The 25,044-nt window shown below is 44.3% G+C and overlaps 1 protein-coding gene across 3 annotated transcripts in view; it reads left to right on the top strand.

Moving 5' to 3' along the window:
• The window catches only part of diaph1 (diaphanous related formin 1), a 74,061-nt gene extending 54,492 nt beyond the window's left edge, over positions 1 to 19,569 (top strand). For 2 of the 3 annotated variants that reach the window (XM_076046803.1, XM_076046802.1), the window contains 10 exons: positions 3,656 to 3,754; positions 3,853 to 3,947; positions 4,255 to 4,356; positions 4,672 to 4,911; positions 5,020 to 5,149; positions 5,345 to 5,470; positions 5,868 to 6,031; positions 6,547 to 6,679; positions 10,706 to 10,795; positions 17,372 to 19,569. In XM_076046803.1, coding sequence (XP_075902918.1) covers positions 3,656 to 3,754; positions 3,853 to 3,947; positions 4,255 to 4,356; positions 4,672 to 4,911; positions 5,020 to 5,149; positions 5,345 to 5,470; positions 5,868 to 6,031; positions 6,547 to 6,679; positions 10,706 to 10,795; positions 17,372 to 17,553 — 1,361 coding nt within the window. In that variant the 3' untranslated portion in view covers positions 17,554 to 19,569. Of the gene's footprint in view, positions 1 to 3,655; positions 3,755 to 3,852; positions 3,948 to 4,254; positions 4,357 to 4,671; positions 4,912 to 5,019; positions 5,150 to 5,344; positions 5,471 to 5,867; positions 6,032 to 6,546; positions 6,680 to 10,705; positions 10,796 to 16,115; positions 16,552 to 17,371 lie in introns of those variants that run through there. The other variant, XM_076046804.1, reaches the window with a different exon arrangement.
• Positions 19,570 to 25,044: the final 5,475 nt, after the last annotated feature.

Below are 25,044 nucleotides of genomic sequence, written 5' to 3'. Positions count from 1 at the left end.
ACTGAGGCTACAGCTGTCCTTCTGTCTGTTGTAGTTTTGGTCCTGTGTTTACTTTAAACAAAGAACTTTCTACCCCCTGTCATTTCTTCGTACTCAAGTCTTACTCAACACTTTTCAGAGTACACTCCTAAAACCACAAATACTAAATTGCTTTGCTGACATTAAAAGCTGGCATAAAACTGTGTTTGTGTGCTCGAACTCTTGAGCAATTTCACTAACTTTTTTTTTTTTTTTTTTCATTTCTTTTCCTTACCCACTAAGATGTTGAAATGGAAAACCGCCCCCTCGTGTTCCAGGTTACACAGTTCTGTGCCTGGAATGTCTAATGTAGGGGGGAGAGACTATGTTTCATCTTACATGCAGCTCAGCGTCATAACTTTATCCCACTGCCAGAGGGTCTGTGAAAGAAAAAGAACAAAAAAAATCTATTGGGGCCCTAATGTATACAAAGGGGGCACATCATCTGAAAGCTTTTAGTGGGTTAAAAATAAACTGTGGCGTTCACGGGGAGTGGTGATGAGCAGATGAATAGACAGCACATGAAAGTTTTGTGGCACAAAAGTGAAGAGGGTTTGATTTCAAAGTGGTCAACAGAGGAGTGCACAGAGCACTTTTTCCTCTGTGTGCATTCTTTTCCCCGTTCCTTCCATCTGTACTTTTCCATTTGTTTTTCTTTGTCCATGCTCCGGCTCTTCGTCTCCTCCACCGCACATTTTTCCTTTTAAGGACACAGTCGCGAGAGGACAGGGAGTTGGGGGGGGGGGATTGAAGGACACACTCAGGTCTGCTGACTGACAAACAGACTCCTCTTTGTGCAGATAGACGGACACACGCATGACACACTTTGTTACACATTGACCAAGACCTCCGCATGACTCGGACCCGCATGGTTGCCAGAAGCCTTTTTTTTTTTTTTTCAATCTGGTTCTTTTCCCGCTTGCCGCCCTCTTAATTAAAACCAGAGGCCTTTCATATAGAAGAATTTAGTTTTCCGTTTGTAACACAGACATGCAAGACAACGTGCGTAGACACACACACACACAGACTTGGCTCCACAACCCCCCCCCCCCCACCCCCCGATCATCTCTTTGTGCCAAGCAGCTGTTATTGAAAGGGGGGGTGTAATTTCCTGGAAACTGTGTGTGTGTGTGTGTGTGTGTGTGTGTGTGTGTGTGTGTGTGTGTGTGTGTGTGCGGGCGCGTGTGTGTATGTTCGTTCTGTAGCACTGGTAGGTATTTGTGTATTTGTTATAACAAAAATATGAGCTTTTTTTAGGACACACTAACTCACAAAAAGACAACTGGAATTCGAAACCATGCAGTTGTCGTCCGTGTGTGTGTGTGTGCGTGTGTGTGTGCGTGTGCGTGTGCGTCCGGGCTCCATCCTATCCTCTCCTCCCCCGCAATGACTAAGTGTGGCAGGGTGCAGCACGCCGTAGCCACCACTAGAGGTGCCATCGGCTCATAAATGAAAATTGTGGCGGCTCGGCATGTGGAGAACACGGAGCAGCCATTTTACAATCTGCACACCAGCCCCCATTTTATGAATCAGCCGTGATGTCAACACGGCTGAGCCTGATGCCATTGGCTGGAGCGCAGCTGGCTCTGTAGCTATTTTTTGCACAGACACACATGCTCCCCCCGCTGTGGCTCTGGGACACACTGACATACAGAGGCGCGTGGTGACCTAGTGACATGGTGGCATCACACGCGCACACACACACATACACACAAACTGGATTATCACTATGAGATTACAAAGTGTCTAGATTTGACTCCCAAGGCCAATTAACAGACATACTAGTGGTATAAGGCGGCATCTTGTTTTAGGTGCGCAAATGTTGACACATCTGCCGCTGTGAAATCTATCTGTGCATATCCGGTTCATTCACATACATTTCTATCCCCCTTTTTCTGATTGCCATTGTCCAAAACAAGAGGTCTATTTTCATTTTCCATCTTCCTGTTTTGTATCACCACCTTGAAGTTGTTTATTTGTAGATCCTTCTCACATCCGCCGAGTTTCCCCTAAAACATTTCAACCGAGACGTTTGTGTTGTTTTCCTCTCAGATGTGCTGATGGATTTTCCGACCGTGTGTGGGTAATGACAGACTTCCTGCAACGGTTTCCTGCTCTTGGCCAGCACAGTGGCTGGACTGTTGCGCACACAATAGTGTCAGTGAATCACGGTGGAGATAGACACAGCTCGTTGTGCTGATATGATCCCAATCATGTGCAGATGGAAAGTGGATAAATTGCATCAGACTAAAGTTAAGTTTTCGTGTCTCTCTGAGTGACTGGTTGGTTGTTAGTGGGGACTGGTGAGGAACAAACGTGCTTCCTGAAGCCACAGACCGCTGAGTGGTGTTTGTGTATGCTCACATTGTGAGTGGAGAAGAGCTCATTAAGAGGCCAAGACTCATTAGCAGACTGTCCAGCTGATTTGCCCCTCTCGAGGGAACAAAGCGTTTTGTGATTGGACATTTTAACAAACGGTGCCTGTGTGCAACAGTCGCAACAGTGCTGCTGTTTGTGTGGGTGTGAGCTGCAGCTGGCCAACTGGGAAGATGATGGATGTGAAGTACATTAGGGAGTTATGATGACACAAATGAGGGATTCACCTAAATTTGTGATGATGATAAATATTAGCAACACAGGTGGTGTTTTTTCCCCCCACGGATTAATTGCATTCCTTCAACAACAACAAAAAAGCGCAACTTGGTTTCTAAAATCACTAAATGGTCAGATTCAATTTATTCCCAAGTGGCCATTATGACCATGATTGCTCTGTGGAAGCACGTGGATATTGTTTGTGTGTTACATAAACAATATGAGCAAAAGAGGCGGCGTACTTTTCCAATATGAGCTGTTCTAATTCCGGCTTCCTGTGACTGTCTGATCCAAATAAGGGGGCATTCACATCAGGCACAGACAAGGCCACAGAGGGGATTAGACACAACAGCAACAAACCTGAGCGAGACAGGGTCAAAACAGATCAAACAGGGTGAACGAGACTGCAATAAATTGAACAAACTGCCAAGTGCAACATTGGTCTCCTGTATGTGCTTAGAATCTGTTGCTGTTAGTATTTGTGTGACAGTGAAGTGAAATCATGACAGCACTGGACACATGGTGAACTGTGTTGCACATGAAAAGCACACACAAACACATCAAGACAAGAAATGGTTTCAATGAAGTGTTACACAGGATTCTACCCTACAGTGTTCTCACATTCGACAGTGCACATTGCCCCCATACTACCACCATACAGTGACCTTGCCACAACATATTCATTTTTAAAGTGTGTATCTGTCAGGCATATGTAAATTAGTGTAGCAATGCACTACGCAAACATGTACGGCACAAACAAACGCTCACCCTCGTTAACCAGGCCTGTCGACTACAGGCCTCTTTCTGCAGCCATTTTACTGCAGGGTAACCTGAGGCCACCAGTGCCATAGTCCTGACACCTCTGTGACACCGCACAGCTGGAAGACTCACACAATAAAGGATGTGCCAAGTCTGCAACTGTAGAACCTTCTGATTTGACTTCTGTCTTTCTTTCCAGTATTATGTTAAATGATATCAGCTCAGCAAATAAAAGAAAAAGCAAGTTCTAACAAGGCGCTCTGCTTGTCTTTTTCTACCTCTATAGCCAAAATGGAGCAGGATGGCGGAGATGCAAAGAAGATGGCGCAGAAGAAGAAGGTGAAGGAGCTGAAGGTTCTGGATGGCAAGGTTTCTCAGAACCTCTGTAAGTCTACAAGGGTTAACCACGGCAACAAAGCATTGAAAGCTCTTAGTCACTTTTCCTGTACAAGTTATTAATTGTGACTATGTTTGCTTCAATAGCCATTTTCCTGGGATCATTTCGCCTTCCTTATGAGGAAATCAAATCGGCCATCTTGGAGGTTAATGAGAAGATCCTCACAGAGTCAATGGTTCAGGTACTGACCTTAGACCAATCTGATTTCACAGCTTATCTCTCAACTCTTGATTTCTGCACTTTTCCTACATTGTGCTTAATCATTTACGTGTCACAGTTAATTTCAAAATCTTGCCTTGATTTTTTTAATGTATTTTTTTCCTTACCAGAAGCCAATTTACCAAAATAACACATCATTACATTATGTGTTATCATATGTACAATGAGAGCATATTATATATGACAAACGTTATACCCTTGACAGTTAAAAGATCTTTATGTCCATGTCACATTAAATCAGGACGTTTGTTGTGCCTATTTCTTACTAGAATCTGGTAAAACAACTGCCTGAAAAAAGCCAGCTGGATGTCCTGAGTGAGATGAAGAATGAATATGATGACATGGCCGAGTCGGAGCAGTTTGGAGTGGTGGTGAGTAAAGGATTTTTTTAAAGGATTTTTTAAAACCAATTTATTTTCAACTGTCAGCTGACTTGAGTGAAACTAACCACAAGTGCAGGAGAGAAATTTGTTAAATAAGAAAGCATTGGAACTGAAGAAGCTGAGACCGTTGCAAATATTTGTTGGACACAGAAAATCGTCGCGCTGTTGAACCAAACACAGGCAACTTTGTTCAGCTCCACAAAATGCGTGATAAATAAAAAAAAAAATCCCCTTCAGTATTCACACTTGTCCATACTCAGAAAGCATCTCATCCTCACTTCCCGTCCTCTCCACTCTTGCCAGATGTCCACCGTGAAGCAGTTGAAGGTGAGGCTTGAGGCCATCCTGTTCAAGCTGCAGTTTGAGGAGCAGCTGAACAACATCAAGCCCGACGTGGTGTCTGTGACTGCAGCCTGTGAGGAGCTCTCCAAGAGCCAAAACTTCTCCCAGCTACTGGAGATCATCCTGGTCGTGGGCAACTTTATGAACTCTGGCTCACGTAATGGGAAGGCGTTCGGCTTCTCCATATCTTACCTGTGCAAGGTATGAACAAAGGGTGCTCTTTTTCCTGCAGCACAAGAACATTTTTTTTTTTTGCAATGCAGACAGTAAGCATTGACTTTATTTGATGGCCTTTATTTTTCATTTTAGCTACGTGACACAAAATCAGCTGATCTGAAGCAGACGTTGCTCCACTTCCTGGCTGACACATGCCAGGAGCAGTTTCCTGCAGTCATGGGTTTTACCGACGAACTCATTCATGTGGAAAAAGCCAGCAGAGGTACATGGACACAGTCCAATTTCTATGCATTTCTGTCACTTGAAATACCTAACAGTCTCTTGTTACGTATTTTGTTCATCGCAATTTATCATAATATATCTACTAAGTCGGTTTTGACTGCCTTTGAAGCTGCTTTTTGTGTATAATGATGTATGTAGGTTCCCTGCATTGTTGACTCTCTTTTGTCTTCTGCAGTTTCGGCAGAGACTCTCCAGAAGAACCTTGATCTGATGGGCCAGCAGATTAAAAAATTGGAAAAAACTTTAGAGACCTTCCCGCCTGCACAAAGTGACAAGGACCTGTTCGTGGAAAAAATTTCCATATCCTTTTATTTGTTCTTGTCTTTTTATTATAGACATGCAACAATGCAAGCCACTGATCTAATGACATAGGAGTGATTTGAAAAAGATGCCAGTCAGTACTCAGTCAATCCATTTTTTGTCACTACACAATAACCTGCCACTAGCATATTTTTACACTGTTGAAGGAAGGAAACATGCAGGCTTCACACAGGCTCAAGTTGGAACAGAACCCGTTCAAGTCTTGTTGTGACACACCATAGCCATTATTGTTATTATTCCGTCCAGTACTAATATAAGACAATCTATAAAATCTTAACCCTGATCTAACTCTTTGCACTCGCCTGTGAATGTACACATGGCACTTTTTTTTATATGCAGTGTAAGAAAAGAGTTTCCCTTAACGCACTCCCTGCACAGTTTCATCGGCACTGCTCGCGAGCAGTACGAGAAGCTGGACCTGCTGCATAAAAACATGGAGAAGCAGTACTCAGACCTGGGAGAGTACTTTGTCTTTGACCCAAGAAAAATCTCTCCAGAGGAATTCTTCAGCGACATTAACAATTTCAGGAACATGTTCCTGGTGTGTTACAATGTGAACGAAATGACTCGATCCGTAATTCCTCTGAAGTGGCTGCGGTTGTGGTTATTCAGCCTGTACTGACCAACCTCACTTCATTTGTTAACATATGCTGTTTAATGACTTCACCAGTATTGCTGCTCCAGTACTTGTAGAGTATTGCGAAAGTAGATGAAAGAAGTTAAAGAGTCAGCCGAGGTGGATTGTGCACCTGGTTTTATTGACATAATAACGGCTGAAAGTGACTTCATTGTACATTTGAGTTTACACACAAATGGCAGTTGTGACGTTTCACACGGGATAACTTGTTTTACCAGTTACTACAATAATGCCATTCACTTGTTTTACAGTTAGTCAAATACACAGGCTTCAAATACGCACAAATATAAAACTGACATGAAATGAAAACTTTTTTCTGGTGACCTGGTGTGGGCAGTTCAGCCCACACCAGGTCAAATATAAACAGGGTTGGGATTGTCTTTTAATTGTTTTTTTTTTTTGTTTTCTTTATTCATCAGCAAGCAGTAAAGGAGAATCAGAAGAGAAAGGAGGCTGAAGAAAAGATCAAGAAGGCTAAACTGGCCAGAGAGAAGGCAGAGAAGGAGAAGGAGGAGAAACTCAAGAGAAGTCAGCTCCTTGACATCAACGCAGGTAACGGATGCTGGATTGTGTTTGCTGACCTGGGTTTGACTGGAAGAAAAGGAACTGCTGCACCTATCCCTGTTTGCATTTCCATCAGACTCCAGTTGGGGGCAGTCAGAGTCCACGATTGTGTGTCTGTCTGTGCATGTGCTTTGGGTAGTTGGTGGTTGTGTGTGTCTCTAAACAGCAACTCATCAGTATTTATAGACTGGAGTTAATCTAATGTTGATGACTTGTGTTTGGAAGTAAGCGTGTGACAAAAAGGCCCACAAAGCGTGTGGAGAGGAGGGGATGCATAAAAGAGAACTGCTTGACCTCTTTCCGTAGTGAATCAAGGGATTTAAGTCTATGAAATTGAACTGAAAGAAAATTTAAATCTTATTATTAGCCAAAAGAAACATTTACAATTTGTTTTTTTTTCTAGGAGGGCCAGTCACAATTTGAAAACTCCTCGCAGCATGTTCACTATAAAGCACACATGCACATCATTAGTCACACTTTCATTGTAAGAAGCATAAAGTTAACACTCAAATCCTGCCTTGCAGATGATCATTTAGGCAAAGGCTCTTTTTCCTCCTTCTCGCTGACTGTGACCTAGTTTTAATACATTCCTCCGCTCTCTCTCTCTCGCTCTCTGGCTCCAGTTGATTCTCCTGGGAATCTCAAACTCAAAGTTTGCTTCAGCTTCTGTGTACTTGAATATATCTGGTTCTTTTTCTGATTTATTTTGGTTCTGTTTGTGTATCAGAAAATATCTGTTTCTGTAACTGTACCTTTTTTTTATTCGCTGTCTTTTCTTCCTTTTTTTCCATCATCTCTCACTGTTTTTTTTTGTTTTTGTTTTTTTTGCCTTCTTTCCCCAGGAGTATGCTCTTTTTTTTTTTAAAGGGGCACTTAAAGACTCAACATGGGATATTTTCTTAGATTAAAAACAGGAAGTGGGTGCATTTGAGTAGAGTGTGGAGTAGTCAAATTTTATGTTTGGTGTCTGGAGGCATGTGTGGCTGGAACATAATAGTGCTTCAAAGCAGAGTGTGCTTGTATGTGCGTTACTGGTGTCATTTACATACAGGTGGCAAATTTGACTGCCCACGCTGCCTGGAGCTATTCCGCCTCCCTTGTTTAAACACAACTCCAACCAAATCAGGCACATACACCTGGCCTTGTTCTAGATGTGTTTACGGTCCTTTCACTACTCAACTTCCCCCAAAAAAAGACGAAGAAAAAAACGGCAGCTGCCCTTTGCAAACTCAGAGTTTATTGCTTCATTTTTTTCTACTTGTGTCTCTCCACGACAGAGAGCATGTGCTGAGAGAAAATCTGACTGTTCCCTTTTCTCACTGTCCACTTCCCTGTGAAAATAACATTCCAGTTACTGGTTAAACCCTGGGAGCCCTTTGTGTATTTACAGTTTGTGACTTTCTCATTCCCAATGTGAGTGAGACAGACAGACGCTCACATGTTGGAGACTTGTTGTGATCCGCCACGTGATAAAAGAGAAAGTCATTGTTTTGATGCAAACAGATTATTAGTTATAGTTATCATGTTTGTTGTTTGTTTGTTTTTTTACTTTTATCTATCTATCTATCTATCTATCTATCTATCTATCTATCTATCTATCTATCTATCTATCTAGTTTATGAGGCCAACATTAAGATTTTTAAATATCACACTACAGAGTTTTAGGATAATATCTGAGCTGTTTATGACTAAACAATGTATTGCTGTAATGTATCTCATTAATATTGCATATAACTTTATTTAATTCAATTTGAATGCCTATATTGATCTTTGGCAAAGTGTAATCTGCTTTAAAAAATATATATACTTATTTCCTCTGCTGCAGCTAGGTGTCAGTACTGTCTGGGAAAAAAGAAATGTGCTCAAGCCCAGTGTGGTTGCTGCCAAGGGCGTGTGCTCTTCTGGTGAACACATGGGTGTATGTCTGGGAACAGCCGCTAGGAGTGCTTGTGCTCCACACAAAGAGTGAGTGAAGGAGCTGTGTGTGGGGGAGGGGAAGGCAAGCAGGAGAGTAGGGCAGCAGATGCTCTCATGAGGATTAGACTGCGTTGTTGTCTCTAGGAGGAAGGGGGTGAGAGGAGGAAAGGATGGGATGAGAGGGGATAAGCCAGGGCAGCCTGATGTCTTGTTTCAGGGAGCTGTAAAAGATTTGAAAGATCATCTCACATTACAGAGATGGAAAATCTGTATCCAACCCTCACGAAATCCCTTTCATTTCTCATATTATTGGATTGTTTTTTGGTGAATTCTGTTTTTTTTTTGTATGTTTTTTTCACCCCCTTGAAAACTAGTCACGTCCTCACCTGTTATTGTGAGAACAGCCACTAGGGGTGCTATTGCTCCGCACAAGAGGTTGACCTCTATCCTGTGTGCCAGATACTATGTGCCTGTGTGTATGTGAATCTGATTTAGATCAGGTCCAAGGAGAGCTCATGCCCTAATGTCATTACACTAATTAATCTGCCTCGTGCCGCTACCTCTTGCACACAATGTGTTGCTGTTTGTGTCATGCTCCGTGGAGTTTTGCTGCTCTGGTGCTGTGCCTGTGTTTCACTGAGCTTTCTCGTCTGTTGGCCTATTTTGAGTATTGGTTATCTGCTGTTGATTTCTCATAACCTCTTTGACACAGTTGTGCGAATCACATGATGGATGTGACTTACGCCCATTAAAAGTCTTGATGATCATTTTAAAGCCCCCCCCCCTTTGAAAGGTTACATTGAGCCGCATTGCCTCAGGTCACGTTCACTTAAAAAGCACTGTGGAGTTGTATGTATAATGCAACACAGTACACCGCCACTGGGGCCGTCTATTTTTAGGCGGGTGTGCACTCGGTCAACAAGAGGCGTGCTTTATAGACAAACTGCTGGTCATTGTGTGGTCTCTCTGTTCTGCCCCCAGTTTGAAATTCACAAATAGGTTTGTGTGTCGGTGTGCTTCCCACCAGCGGTTTAAGCCAGCCATGCGATTAGTGTGGATGTGGGCCAGATGTGTTTCCCCGGAAGGAGGAAACCATGGGCTGCACATCGTCACAGTCTAAACCCTTCCGTGCAGTACCGGCAAATGGACAGTGAGTGGTGTTTGTGAGCTGCGTATGGACCAAGAGGTGTGCAAGGGGGAGACTTTCTCTGACATGACAGGCCAGACTGCAGGCCATCTGCTCCATGGCTTACTGCAGGATTAAGCACTGTGTGTGTGTGTGTGTGTGTGTGTGTGTGTGTGTGTGTGTGTGTGTGTGTGTGTGTTGGGGGTTGGGAAGTGGTGGAGACATAAACCTTTAACCCCACCCCCACCCCCCACCAACCTTGCTTCCCCCTTTTTCAGACCCTTCTGGCTCTATTTAGCTTCAAACGAAAATAATTAAAACCATCTGCCCGAGCACCGAGTTGTGCCACAGAATTAGTGCCCACAAAACAGTCACTCACAGCAGCATGCCCCCCCCCCCCACCTCTTGTTTTGTCCTTCTCCCTGCTTTTAAGGCCACCAGACACTGTGTCTACGTGCGCAACGTGGCTGAGAACACCCGTACAAACTGTACCATACCTACACAAAGTTGCTCTCTGACAGTAATGGGATGATTAGAGTAAGTTGTGTGCGTGTGTGTGAGATGACGAGGTCATCTGTCAGATAGTCGGGTGTGTATGTAGCCCTCAGCAGTGACAGTAAGTGAACTAGGTCACTGCCTATCTGGGCTAATGTAGGGAATTGGTTACGTCAGCGGCGTGGCTGGTTTGAATAAATAAACAAACAGATAAGTAAGTCTTCTGCCCGGTGCACTATGGACATGTTGCTGAAAAACAGAGATGTACGTCGAGTTCAGGAAAACCGCTAAACACTCTACTGGAGAAGAAAATGGCAGAGTGTGTTTGTGCTGCGCTGATTTACAATAACATGTTTGTGACAGTCTGCCTGCGCATGCCTTTGTGTTGCGTCAATAAAACAGTAACCGTGACTCCACGCACTGTTTCTGTCCAGCAATTGTTGATGCATCACTGATGGTGCTGTTTCCCTTCACAGAGGACGATGAAACCGGTATCATGGATGGCCTGTTGGAGGCGCTGCAGTCCGGCGCTGCCTTCAGACGGAAGAGAGGCCCACGGCAAGCAGGTAATAATAATAATATTAATAATGATAATAATGGACTCAGTTATGTGCAGAAGAGCACCTCTACCAGTGTTGCTGTCACAATTCACGGAATGTACCTTTTCTTTTTGTCATCAAACACATTCAGAACTTGAGGCTTATGTTCCAGTCTTTTCTGTCAGTCCCTCTCTGTCCCTGTCAGGACACAATAACAGATTTCGTTTCTGTTCCCTGTCTCTGTTCCGTCTGTAGCACGTCTACAGATGGAACAGAGTTTTGTTTTTCTTTAGCCATGGTTTCTTCGGGGGGGGGGGAGGGCAAAGCTGATTCCAGCAATGGTTGGCAATACGGCAAGTGAGGAGAGACAGAGTGCCAAGGGTGGGAACAGGCAGCATGTAAAGGAACAACTGGTGGGGTGCGGTTGTGTGCCCGGAAGACATAGGAGGAATGTTAATGTAGACTCTGTGGGATAAAACAGGATTTAGGGGTGTACGAGGAAAGTAGGCTAAGTGACTGGGTAACATGATTTTACATAAGTTTTATCTAATTGAAGAAAAACGGTTACATCAGTTTCCACTTGGATCTAAAACACATTTTTGTGTTTCTTTTGCTGGGATGGCTGACCATAACTCTGTTGTCTGGTTTAGAGGCTGGAAGTTTCGATACAGACCACCAGTGAGATTCATGAAACTTTATTGCCATTATGCTTAAAAGCTAGTTAAAATATTAAATTTAAGGACTCACAAATGCTGTTTTTCTCATTACTGAGACTGCCAGAGGTCTGGTAGGACATCCAGGAACGTGTTCAGTGTGTGGGCTCATAGAAAAGCCCAAAGTTGGAGCGACCTGCTCACATTGTGGCCTCTTCTTCTGTCCTAGCAGTTAAAAACACTTAATGATAGTATTATTTACACATAAGCTATATTTTAAGGATCATTTGACCAGTTTATTTCACCGTGTTGTTGATGAGGCTCTCTAAACTTGTAGGAGATTACTGTAACATGACACCTGGCAATAAGAAACCAAGTGTGCAACCATCTTAGTGTCCAACAGAGAGGGAGAGTCTTAGCTTCTGCGAGTGCGTGATCACATGGATTCATGTGTGGGTTTAGAATTCACACATAACAGAGGCTGGTAAAGGCCTCTGCAACCTGATCCCTCCCCCTCAATAGAAGCCAGATGTGAAGTGAGTCAAATACTTTGACTGCCCTCCTTTCCCGCCTGTGTGTTTCTGTGCCTTCTCAGCATTCTGTTGGTCTCTCTCTTCCCACTCCTTTCTTAATTTCTTTTGGTTTTTATGCTTTTACGCTCGCCACATGCTGCGTTCAAACGACATTCTATCTGATATTGTGCATGGCAAATGAAATGTGGATTGGGAAAAGCGCTACTCAGCGTTCTACTTAGTCACTGTTAAGAATAATTATTCCCTGATGGGCATAAATCCTCTGAAATCACAAACAGCCCAAGGTCAGCGCCACTAAACAGAGTTGCACAATAGTGGAAGGAGAAGAAGAAGAAGCAGGAGCACTACATGAGGAAAATGGGGCCCACTTGAGGGCTCAGGCAGTCATCCATAATACTGTTTGGCCACCTCGCACCCCTAACAGGAAATACCTCTGTGTGTGTGTCTGTGTCTGAGCGAGACGGCCTTTCTCTCTAGACTCAGTCTGTGGTAGGAAAACGAGGGAAAAAATAAATGGCAGCATGTATCATATCCCCAGTCTGAGCCTCCTCCCCTGGCTCCCCTTCCCACCCCGCCCCACATAACCTCATATTTTCTCCTTGCACCCAGGAAGAGCCGGAAGACTTTCACCCACACAGTATGCGCGTGTCTTTTGGTGGTGGTGTGTGGTGCACATGTTTGACCGGTGGGTTGAGTCGAAGGTCTTAATTTAGTGGAGCGGAGGTAGGAGGCGGCACATCCTGACTTAGGCACATTTGCTATTTATTTGGCAGCGCAGACGCCAGATACACTCTAAAGCAACTTCAATATATACACTGTTGAGCATAAAAAACAAAACAAAACAAAAAATTGATCCAACTTAATTGATAATAGTGTACTTCATGCTGACTCACAAGAGTTAACTATAAAACCTGGATTAAAACTCCTACAAGTGTGCTCCTTATCCCTAATGATGTGAGACATTGTAGATTTATTATTAGAATTTTAGATATTTCAGAAAATACTAGGAATAGGACTTAAAATCACTCAAAATTCCAGTCTATTGTATTGTTCTTTTAACTCGTCACCACTTTGTGAGTCTCCTACCCTGGAAGTGTGCCTCTTCCTCTGTTCTCCCCCCACCGCTGTGCAGGCTGCAGACGTCACCAGCGTGGTGCTAAAGGGCCGGCGAGGCTCTGTTTCAGTGTGAATTCACGCTCATTGTATGACAGCGGTGCCACCGAATGGGGCTCCACGAGGCTGCGTGCCCCCTGACCTTTGACCCAGGCCTCGCTTGCCTGTGCTGATTGAGCAGCCACAGCTGTCTGCCCTGCGTCTGTCTACCCCTCTCTTTGAACACATGCAGACAAAGCGCGCGCACCAGATGCCCGCATGCCGATACAAAGGTTTGCATGTTTTGCATACCAAAACATACCCCAGACAGAGAAGTCACAGAGGTCCAGAGGATAGTTTTGCATAGCCTTTCACTCTGCAGTGATGAATTATGTCTGTCTGTAATGTTCGGAATGAACATACAAGTCAGGTAAGTATCTTCCTTAATATGTTCAAAGCAGTTTAAGGAAACCCGTGTGTGAAGGAATGGCCCATCTAAACTATTACCATACACGCATCTGCCAGGTCATGACCCTCTCTAAAGCAGCCAATCACTGTAGCCACTGGCCAACAAAGGACCTATCACAAAAGAGAGACGGCAATAAAGTGGGTAGCAACAATAGGCACACGCTGGTGCTAAGCACCGTCTGCTCCTGGGGAATAAGAAAGACCACCACTCAGATCCTTGCCTTCACAGATGTTGGCACGCAGTCACTCCCCCACCTCCAAATCATCCCTGAAGGCAGTTCTCATCAATCAAACTGTGGCCGAGGCAGTGGGGAGGCCACGTGCGCTTTCAACATGGAGAGACAATAAAAGCTAGCAAGTGCCTGTGAGCACGAGTTTAGCTCTGCAAGGGCAGAAGGAAAAAAAATAGGAGCTTGAGTCTTAGCACCACGTGCTGCCTGACGTCACTATTTCCCACAGTCCTCCAGTGCGGAGCAGCGTGTGTTGAGCAGTTTTGCCTGTAGAGGGCGATATAAGTCTCTGCTAATTTGGAGACTTGGGCAGGAGATCCCGTCTTCGTCTGCAAATGCACCATCACGCCTCTTTTTTGCTGCTGTCACTGGGCTGCCTGGTGCAGCTGCGGTGCAGCTGCTTTTCTAAAAATATGGCACTGTGGAGCACAAAGATGTTAGTCTTCCCGTCGCCACTGCCACCCGTTTCAGCTGAATTGCTAATTGACAAAGGGGCAGATAATCTCTTTAAACTTTAGGAGCCCCAAATTGCACTGATTTTAAGATCTTATTTATCCTGTTCTACAGTGGAGAAGACTTGCACAGTCAGTAGATCTATTAAAAATAGATTTTATAAAAAAAAAAAATGCTTATGTTTCGTGTAGCTACTAAGCAATCTAAAAAGACTGCCTGGAAACCTGGACAAGTTGTTTGAGCCCTTTGTGACGACACAAAGTAATGATGTGAAACTGTGAAAAGAGGAGCAGGCAAAATAAGTAAATGATGGATTTCTGTCACTGGTAGGGAGTTTATTTCTTGGTCAAAGAGTTGTGTAAAGATAGTTTTACATGTGAACAGTTGAGTTCTCCTCACACTAGTTTTGTTACCATCGAGTCTCAAGCATTTCTTTAAGTTCCCCCACCAATCTTCTGCCTGTCATTCTTGACTTTCCATCTCTTCCAGGCACTTCACACGTGTCTGTTCAGCAAAAGCATTCTTTCCCTCAGCAGTCATTACTCTGCCTCCCGGGTCGTAATTTGTTTCAGATGATCTTCGTAGCAGATTCTTTGTGGCACTTGATTGCTGCTCACCATGCAAACACTCCCCTTCGGTCTCACTACCGCCAGTAAACACACCTTTAACAGGCCTTTGTTGTGGGCTCCCAGCACCTTGTTCCCCTTCCTCCGCACAGCAGACATCATGCCAAGAGCACAAATCACATGACCGTCGTCCCAGCAAGTTCCCCGAGCGCTGCACACATGCTCTGCATCACCTGTGTTTGTGTGCCACGTGTTACAGGGTCTATTCCAGCTACTTTTGGACTGCTGTTCGGAGGCTTGGAAAAATAGAGATTTTAAGCCAACCAGATCAGGCAGAGATGAAATTGCATGGAGCCAAAATATCTTTTTTTTTCTTTCTTTCTTTAGTCTCTGGTGATGACAGGGCTCCAAAGAATTTGATCCAGCATGGCGTCATCATCAGGGTTGTTTTCAGGCTCGGACAGCCGCAGAGACAGAAAACGCAGGTCGCGAATGTCCACTGATATTGTGGAATAATCATTTTTTTCCCCATGACTGTATCCATGAATACACCCCCTGCCTTCTGTTTGAGGAGTTGAGAGACACAATGTTTTTGTAAACAGTCTTTTATTTAGTTGTGCCTCCTCGTCTGCAGTAGCAGGGTTTCAGTAGTTACATTGTTTTACTGGACTTTAGTTAACTCAAAACTTTAAACTAACAAAGAAAACACTAACTGTATATGGGTGGGATGAAAGAGCAGATTAAATAATATTTTTAGTTTTTCTTATTCACTACAAGTCAACAGTAGAACAATATTAGTGCAGTTTTCATATTTGTTTTTCATGCCAGAGGCTAATGAGGCTCATACATATATAAAAAAAAATTAAAAAAAACACTATCAAAGCATCTTTCCTCCACATTATTTAAATCTGGCGATTTAACTTTTGCATCCTGCGTTTCCCCCATGTTGCCCTCAGCGCCTGAGCCTTGAGTCTTATCCCCCTCCGGAGAGCGGAGGAGGATGACAAACGGTCGCCGCAGAGCTGACTGCCTTTGAAGAGCTTTTCTCTGCAGGTTGAGGACTCGCTCGTCACAGCACGCCGACTCGCTCTCTAGAAACCGCCAGCTTTATGGGTCGTTTGCATAATTTCTAATTAGCCCGTTTATGGTAACGGGAGAGGACGGAAATAGACGGCGGGGACGAGAGTGCGAGCAGATGAGATGCCCTGTGTTTAACAGATGAGGAGTGATCCCCCCGCTGCCGTCTGTCATTGCAGGAGAAATGACACACAAAAAAAGTCTCACAAGCCAAAAGAATGAGCCGGTCACACGGTTCTGAATCAACAAACCACCTTGTTCTTCTTCCCCTCCAGACTCCATCGTGTCTCTGTCACAGCTGGTTCTGGAGACCTGTGGGGTAAAACTCTTGAGTTTTTGAGTGCCATTTGCTCCGTCCCAACTGTGCATCAAGTTCTGTGCTCGTCATTTGTGGTTGATCTGATCCTGGTTTAATGGCATGCATTGTCTGCCCGTTTGCATCGTGACACCTTTTCTCCACCCTCTTGCTATGCGTCGGCAGCGCAGGAACTCATCTCGGCGTGTCTGTGTGTGTGTTTTGGAGAAAAGCGTGACCTGTGCTGATATTAACTTCACCCCTCCGCCTCTTTTGCTCGACAAGGGAAGAGCTCTGACTGTAAAGCCGTCAGAGAATAACGGCATATAAACCGGCTCCCACTGACCTATATAATTCAAAATGGCTGCTGCTGCTGCACAGCTGTTCTCCCACGCAGGGAAATAAGAGAGATATACTGTGTGGGTGTGTGAGAGGGAAAAACCAGGCCGAGCAGGTAGATGGATGAGAAGCTGCCGCCTCCTCCAGGCACTCCCGCTCCGTCTCTCCGTGCATCTCTCATCCTCCCTCCTCTCCCAATCTCCCTTTGATCCCATTTTTCGAGCTGCTGTCGCCCCTGTCGTTGCCTCTTCTTCTCCTTCCTCCCCGCCCCTTTAATCTCCCCCCAGCGTGAATCATCCTGCTCCTCGCGCTGTCCCACCTCCCTGACATCAGTCGCCCTCCCCTCCTCTCCTCGCTGTTACACAGTCCTCCTCTTCCTTCTTTTACCTCGTCATTTCCGAATCCCTTCCCCCCTTATATTTCTGGAGTTTTACCAGATCAGTTTAGATGTGTCCCAAATTGTACGCCTAGTGTGCAAAAACTGTTTACACAGGGAAGTCTGAAATGTGTCATCAGAAATGTGTTTAGCGACCAAGCAGCAGTCAGTGTCATATTGTTGGCACTGCAATGTCATCGGAGCACTAACTAACTTAGTGTCTGCTTGCTAGCTAGCCAACAGACTCATTATCACAGTGCTCAAAGCTATGATTTATGAAATAGAAATCTATAAACTAGAACTTTAAGGAGCAAAGGTTGAATTGCATATACAAAATACATTTTTCAATGTATTTTTGTGTGCTGTGTTCCTGCATGTGTGTTGGCATTGGCAACAAAGGTGAGCTCCCATTTTGTGTGTAAATGAAGAGGTTAAGTGCTTTACTAAAAAGAGAAAAAAAATGTAGCATGTTATTGGCATCACCTCCACCTGGCTATCTCACTCTTTTTTGCCTCTCTCAGCCAATCACAGACGAGCCGGCCACGCAGTGACCAACATCCTGGCCAAAGAGCTGATGAAGGACGACTCGCCTGCGCCCAGCAAAGTAGCCACCAAGAAGAAACCCAAGGAGGAGGAGCCTAAATTGGAAGGAGCGGATTCGCTGGAGGAGCTGCTGGATGCTGCTGCCAGCCGGTCCAGTTAGGGAACCCCGACCCTCCTGGACGTAGTCCGCTGACATCAGAACACAGATGTGATCCTTGACCGTTCTTTGGATCGTCGCACACCTGCCTTCGGTTTTCGACGAGAAGAACCTGCGTTTCCGCAACCTTTGTCTTAACGCGACCACGCTGTGGGGCGGAGGGGCGAGGGCTGACCACTCTGCCGCAGTCCTTAGATTTCCCATCAGCCCGGGTATCTTTGCCAACATGATAAAAATTGACTTTGCTTCCACATGTGCACATATCTGTCTGTATAATCTTGAGTTTCTTTGTACACGCTGCATCACTTGATTTTTTTTTTTCATGAGGGCATCTTGCATCATTCCAGACCTGTTTTCTTTTGTTTTTTTCTTCCTTATTTCTACCGAACACGGTGTGTGTGTGTGTGTGTGTGTGTGTGTGTGTGTGTGTGTGTGTGTGTGTGTGTGTGTGTGTGTGTGTGTGTGTGTGTGTGTGTGTGCGTGCGTGCGTGCGTGCGTGCGTGCGTGGTTTTGAGCAGGTGCCTTCCACAGTTCATGCCCCCACTGCGCACAACGTGTCACTTTTGAATTTTAACTATCGGAACGCACGGTTTACCCATCAATGTCAATGTTCTTTGCGTTTCTTCACTCTTCCTGTTCATGTTCATGTTTATCACTCTGCTGTATTGTTAAAATGAGGTGCCAATCAGTACAAATCCAGCTTTGTCATTTTTGCTTCCCAGCAATTTGACCAGTCACATTCCACTCTGGGCCAAACCACTTAACAAAAGGGTGTTTTTTTTTTTGTTTGTTTTTTTTGTCTGTTTGGAAAGGGATTCATATCACTGATGCACATAAATCACCAGGAGTTCACTGTTAAAGCGGAATCTTATTTGGACATAAATGTGCCTGTGGTTTATTGTCACGCGTACTCGCAACACAGCAGTCGACTCTTGAGGGAGATGAAGGCGCCTCCAAAATTCTTCCATAACCAAAAGCAAACCTTTCCTCTTTGCACAGCCGAGCCTGGACTCTGTTGGCGAAGTGTGTCTACAAAGTGATGCGCTTTTCGTGTGCATTCTCAACCACATGCATTTGTGTTGCCATCTGTAATTACTGCGCAGCACTGACAACGTTGTCATAACTGCTGGGTTTGTCAAACAGACTCGCGGTCTCCCGCTGCTGTGGAAACGACACACTGGAAATCTGCCCGTGTACTGCTGAGTCAGGCGTATGTGTGTGTGTGTATTCAATGGTCCACGTTTGTGTAACTCGCCCACTTTCCCCTGCTACTCAAATGCAACATTAGTGGCTAAATGTCCTGGCTCGCTGGCTTTCTTTTCTTTTCTTTTCTTCTCTTTTCTTTTCTTTTCTTTTCTTTTAAATCGAGTCGCCATGTGAGCGCGTGTTGTGACCATGCAATATTTATTCCTATGCAAACACAATACTGTATCCAGCCTCGGGATGGAAAAGCTTCTGTGGTCTCGTTTCATGACCATGGCAACAATTTGCGAGTCAGTAGTGGTGATTTTTCCGCAAATATGTCTTGAATGTTTTTTTGTCTTGTGAAAGGTGTCGCTGAGGAAGCTTTGAATGTGAGGACACGCTGGGACGAGCACTGAAGACAGAGAAAAGGTTTGAGTCAGTGTAGAAATCCTCTTATTGTAATACGTGATGCGAGCACAATTTGCTGTCTTAAAGGGAGATCACTGTTCTCAATAGCTGTAATATTGTGCACTTCACTTTTTAAGTGTTCTTGACATTGGTGGAGAGACAAACTTAAGGCCGATTTAAACATTTAAACGAGGATTTTGGAGCATCACTGGAACATTTGTTGTTGTGATTTCAGTCATTCATTTTGTTTCTTTCATTTTTAAGAGATTGTTTTCTATGTGGATTTTTACGGTTGATTATTTTTAATGTATTTGAACTGAGATGATTATTTTTTTTTTTTTGCCTTTTTTTGAAATCGCTGCGTTAATGCAGAATATGCCGCCACTCAGTTCACACATAAATATTAAACGTCTTTCAGTAAATTGATAGGATGAGTACCTCTTTTTTTATTGTGATGTGTTGTTTTTCATGTGCGTCGTACGTGCCTTGCTCAGCTGTACTTTCCCATCGGCGCCAAAGTGAATTCCTTCTGGAGCACATTTCTTCACACTCTCTCCCCTCTTGTGTATAAACACACCGTGAAGTTAAAATGCCAGACGGTCTCTGTGCTCCATGAAACTGTCATTCTATTGCCAAAAAGTCCTCAGAAGAATGAGTAAACTGTGGGATGTGGGAATTTTTTTCAACTCTCCCAGTGGGACTTTCCATGGCTTCAGGGCTTTCTAGTAACATATTTTCAACATTAGCTATATGTCACAATCTGTTTTGCCAGTTAGGGACGGGAAGAACTTATGCTTTGTGTGATAATTCAGGGATCTGGCTACTCGTGCTCTTTACGCATCACAATTCAAAAACATCACTAGACAAGTTATTGCATCCACCAACCGCCTTTCCTGTCTGCTGGGCCCAATGCTCTGTATTACAAACCAACCAAAAGGTTAAAAAATATTCTCACGTCAACCAAATACCTGCACTTACTTAAACAATTTGTTTTTTGCTCTTCATATCCTTGAGTCGCTCTGACTGGGAAGAAGCTAAACCCCTGGCCAGAAACACGGTGTTTACGAGCGGAGGAGAGTCTCCAGTCTTCACTGTAGGTAACTCCCACATGAAAGCTAATGTACCCAACTATATAAACATGCTGGAATGGTTTTATTTGAACATTTTGTGTGCTTTTACTGAATGTGCCTTATTTATCTTTCGGATTCATTTCAGCCAGTTCAAGCAAGTCCTTTCCCCTGCAGACGTAGTGCAGTGAATTGCCATTCTTCACACAGCAGCTTGTGAATTAATAACGGAACCAAGATCAAGTCTGATTCAAAGTTAAATGAAAAAGAAACAAATACTTGTTGCATACTGTAAGACTTTCCAGCAGCTTGCGTTAACATTTTGTTCCTCAAAGAGTAAAAATTTACAGTATAAAACTGCATTAATTGGGAACAGTACACCTCTGTACAAAATATCCTGTATTTCTCACAGTAATTTGTTACAGTCAACTTAATTCAACTTTATTATCCCACAAGAGAAATTGATTTGGTCCACTCTCACCCCCTATTGCCACGTCCTTGGTATTAAGATTTTTAAAAGCGAATAAAAACACAGGGCAATTATAAAACACATGCACTCCTGATGAATTTGCTCTCCAGTTCTCAGAGTTGAAGACTCTTCAGTGGGACCAAAGTGCAGCCCTCTCACCCTGTCTACTCTCTGTAAAACTAACCATAAAGTCCTGACTTCCTTTCATCATCCAAGGCTGGTCTCTGTACACACGCACAGAGGCCTGACACAAGCCACGGCTGTGGCTCAAAGCTGTGAAGATGACCCGCAAATTAAAATATCTTTTCCTGGCTCTGTTGCGACCATATGTCACAGTCACTCGCTCCTCGGGCCTTTTTGAAGACTGAAGCTGGCAACCGCTCTGCTGCATCTGATCCCAATCAAAGTGAATCTAGCAGTCGGCGGCTAACCCTTGCTAGCATTTGTGCATGTGTCGTCCTTATGCTAGCCTTAAATTGTCAGTTGAGTCGTGTCAGCAGGGAATTTGAAATGAAATGTGAAGCGGTGTTTTGCTGAGAAGTTGAAAGAAACATTTTCTGTTACACTTTTCGCACAGTCACATTACACTGCAGTGACACGTTAGTGTTGCAGAAATCGACTTCATTGTGAAATATAAGGTTTAAAAAATATTTAAAGAGATCTAAAAAGACTTTTAAAAAGTGGCAGGTGAGAATGTAATATAATTACTTGCAAACAATAGAATTCAAAATGTGAAACTACCGTACAATAATATATAAACGATATGTTTGGTAGTGTTATATTTTGCAGGGAGAATTTACAGTTTCACCGGTCGGTCGAAATGCTCCATAAATAATGAGCTCTGCGTTTACTATGTCACATGAAGCTGAAGCTTGAAAGTGCTCTGTGTGTTCTCTGCAGGCGCAACAGGCGTCCATGCAAGCTTGTTTTGCACATGTGCAAAAGCTGCAGTAAGATAAAGCTAATAGACAGAATCTAGTGTCTCACTTTGTCCTGTTTACCCTCCTCAAACGCTTGCAGGCTAATGGCAGCCTCCACCCTGTTATCCCATATCTTGAGGCACAACTTGAAGGAACCAAACTGCTTTGTTTCATCATGAAATGCATGTTCGCACACTGTGAGTCTTCTTAGAAGAGGGTGCTTCACATAAAACGTTGAACAGGCCGGCGGTGTGTGAAAACAGCGTGAGGGTTTTTTCTTGTTTGCAACTTTTTCATTTAAGCTATACCATTGGTAAACATATTGTAGAATTTAAAATCTATACAATTACTTGTGTGCAGACATGTAGTTTTACTCTGGTTGAGGTCAAATGAAGGACGTAGCCTTGTTTTTGTTTTTTTCTTCCCCTACCCCCATCCTTAAAGCCGTCTCATTGCTATGAGTGTCAGGTCTTCTGATTCCCAGACTCCCTCAATCTCCTCTGACATTCTGGGGGAGTCTAGGAGGAGATTTGTGCGCATGTGTGGGTGTGCGTGCGTGTGTGTGAGTGTGTGAGGTGTCTGCTGCAGAAAAGAGGTCTGCACAAAGAACAGGGGCAGTATAATTGGCTTCAACCCTGCCAGACGACACAATGACACGGCCATTGATAGCACAATGAGTTCCTGGGAGCGGCTGACCAATCGGAGAGCAAGGGTCTGTTTTTCCCAGCCTCCGATTGGCTGGCGGAAAGAGGCCGTCGGTCTCCAGGTAGCAGAGTGAACCTCGGAGCACCGCTGTTCTCTCCCTCCCTCCCTACCTCCCCTCCCTCCTTCCTTCTCTCTCTCCCTCCCCCTCCCACCCACCCTCTCCTCCTGGAGGAGGAAGGAGGGAGTGCGGGATGTAGCAGGGGAGATGTGACCTGTGGAGACAATACAATAAATTTACATGCACAACATATCAGCTCTTAGTGTCCGACTAGTTTCTCTTTCCTGACATTTCCTCATTCCTTTTTTTGTGAAATTGCGTGTGTGTGTGCGAGCCTGCGCAGACAACGTTTCCCTGGCTGCTGTTCCTGTGCACCTTGCCAGTGCCCCGAAATAAATTAGTTTCATTTGTCTCTAACTTGGCTGTGCACTCCACGGCTTCTTTTGGTTTCTAAGGACTGTGGATTGAGGCCTCACTTCATCTATTTGGACTGGCTGGGTCTCAGCTTTCCTGCTGTTTTTTTTTTTTTTTTCTTGTGGGGTTGGAGGTGGAAAAAAACACTCCTGTGGCATTAAAACAGCATCGAAACTGTGTGTGAGTGACTAACTGCAGTGGCACATGAGGAAATAAGACTTTTAATAATAGTTTCCAATGGCTGCATGGGCACATGTGACTCATTTTGGGCGTGCAGGTGAGTTCCGTGGCCCTTTTTTGCATGCTTTTGCATTCACCTTAAAGTTAGCGCATGCATTCCCACGGCTGCTCTTCAAAGGTTGTGCACGCGTCGTCTCTCCCTCCGTGTTCTAATATCTTCATCATGTCCTCTCGATCAAATTACTTGGGTGTTTGTATAACGCTCTTCGTGTGACACACAATTAGCGGGCAATTAACACGGGCCAGCAAGTGTCAACCGATTGGCTGCGCGATCACATCGCTGAGTGACATCTCTGTCAACGCCGTGCTGCCCTGTGCCACCCCGAGGTGCGGGAGATGTGTCATGCAGGCATTAGAGTCGGTCCGCCTCTGACTCTGCTTACATACTTACACTGGTGAAGTTGGATCAGTTGTACTTCCTGATGCAGTCCAGAGTTTCTCTTTTATGTACATATATATAAGATCCCATTTAGTATAATCTTTGTTGGGTTCTGTCACGGGACTCCCAAAAATGGGTAAAATTCCATCTTTATCTCTTTTCAGAAAATGCCTGTCTGAGCAGACAGTCCTAGGAATCACATCTTTTGGATGCCACAAAGTGCACTGATACTTCTCCCAAGGCCGTCACCTCCTTCCAAACACGTAAAAGTTTCATCAAAGTTGTTGTTTCAGTTCTGGGAAAATAAGCTAACTTTTAACTGAAGAGAGAACAAAACACCCAAAGCAATTTGGTTAATCATCAGATACAAAGACACCCAACATGGTGGTATTTTAAGAATTGAATACTATAAGAGAGCAAATGAAACATTTGTACAGCTTTGCAGAGTAAATAGTGGTCTTATTGGATGACTTTATAAAGCAACTTTTTCTCTCTCTGATTTAGCCTAAAACTGAAACACTTTGCTGTGCAAGTCTCAGAGGAAAATCTTTCTTTATCCCCCATTAACACTTTAGTATTTAAGTTATTCAAAAGTACTAAGAACTCCTATTCTTTCGCGCATACGAACCCATTATTTTGACTGTGACCGCAGGCGCCTCGTGTTTACGGTAAACAAACACGATAGAGGCGTTGAGGCAGGAGTAGCAGTTGAAACAGGCAGATACACAGTGCTGGAGGTGTCGGTCAGCAGCTGTGTCAACAAAGCTGACATTTTCATAACTCTTACAGCCCACAGTGCACAGGTAGAGGAACCAAGAGCCTTGTATTTAGCCACAACTGATCCGTCTGCTGCTCAATATTAGAACCTGGCCAGTTACATTCGTCTCCATTTGTTTTCTCATAGCATTCTGTCCGCATAACGACTGTTCATTACCGTGTTCCCTCTTGCCTCTTGAGACGACAAATTAATGAGACAGTTCAGGATGCGCTGGCCGGACCGCAGAGCCCCTCTGTGTCTGCGCCGCCCTCGATGTTTGTGTCACATGGTGTTTCATGATTGGCGGAACACGACACTGCTTTAAAAAAAAAAAAAAGCTGTTATTGATGAGGCGTCGACGTGAAGGAGTGACCCCGAGGACCACGTGAAGCCCTTGAGGCTGTTGTGTCTATCTGATCACAAGGGTCTGAGTCCCTGACCCATATGATGAGATCACTCTGATTTTTTTGATTTTTTTTTTACACTTTGTGTTGTTTCCATACAAGGCTGCTTTTGTTTTCACGTTGTGATGTTTGAATTGTTGCTGCTGTTGATGGAACGAGGAAAATCCAAGTTAATTTCATCACATGTTTCAATTGTGTGTGTGTGTGTGTGTGTGTGTGTGTGTGTGTGTGTGTGTGTGTGTGTGTATTCTTTGTCATTTCATCAGTTGTCATTTTATTGACCTACATGAGCTGAGCCTGCAGACGTCTGATTTCCTCTGGGGGCAGTAAATCTCTGGGTGCGGTCAGTGTGTGTGTGTGTGTGTGTGTGTGTGTGTGTGTGTGTGTGTGTGTGTGTGTGTGTGTGTGTGTGTGTGTGTGTGTGTGTGTGTGTGTGTGTGTGTGTCCTACATACGGTCTAACCCAGTGATGAGAGGGGTGAATGTGGGGTGAAGACCACTAGCCAACATCCTCAGTGACATTTAGAGGTTAAACAGTGCAGAACAGAC

Source organism: Nelusetta ayraudi, unplaced genomic scaffold (genome assembly GCF_046127955.1).
Source record: "Nelusetta ayraudi isolate G7.1 ecotype Tasmania unplaced genomic scaffold, CSIRO-AGI_Nayr_v1 ptg000090l, whole genome shotgun sequence".
Classification (NCBI taxonomy): domain Eukaryota; kingdom Metazoa; phylum Chordata; class Actinopteri; order Tetraodontiformes; family Monacanthidae; genus Nelusetta; species Nelusetta ayraudi.
The sequence above is the reverse complement of the archived record's forward strand: the minus strand, read 5'-3'. Positions and strand labels throughout refer to the sequence as shown.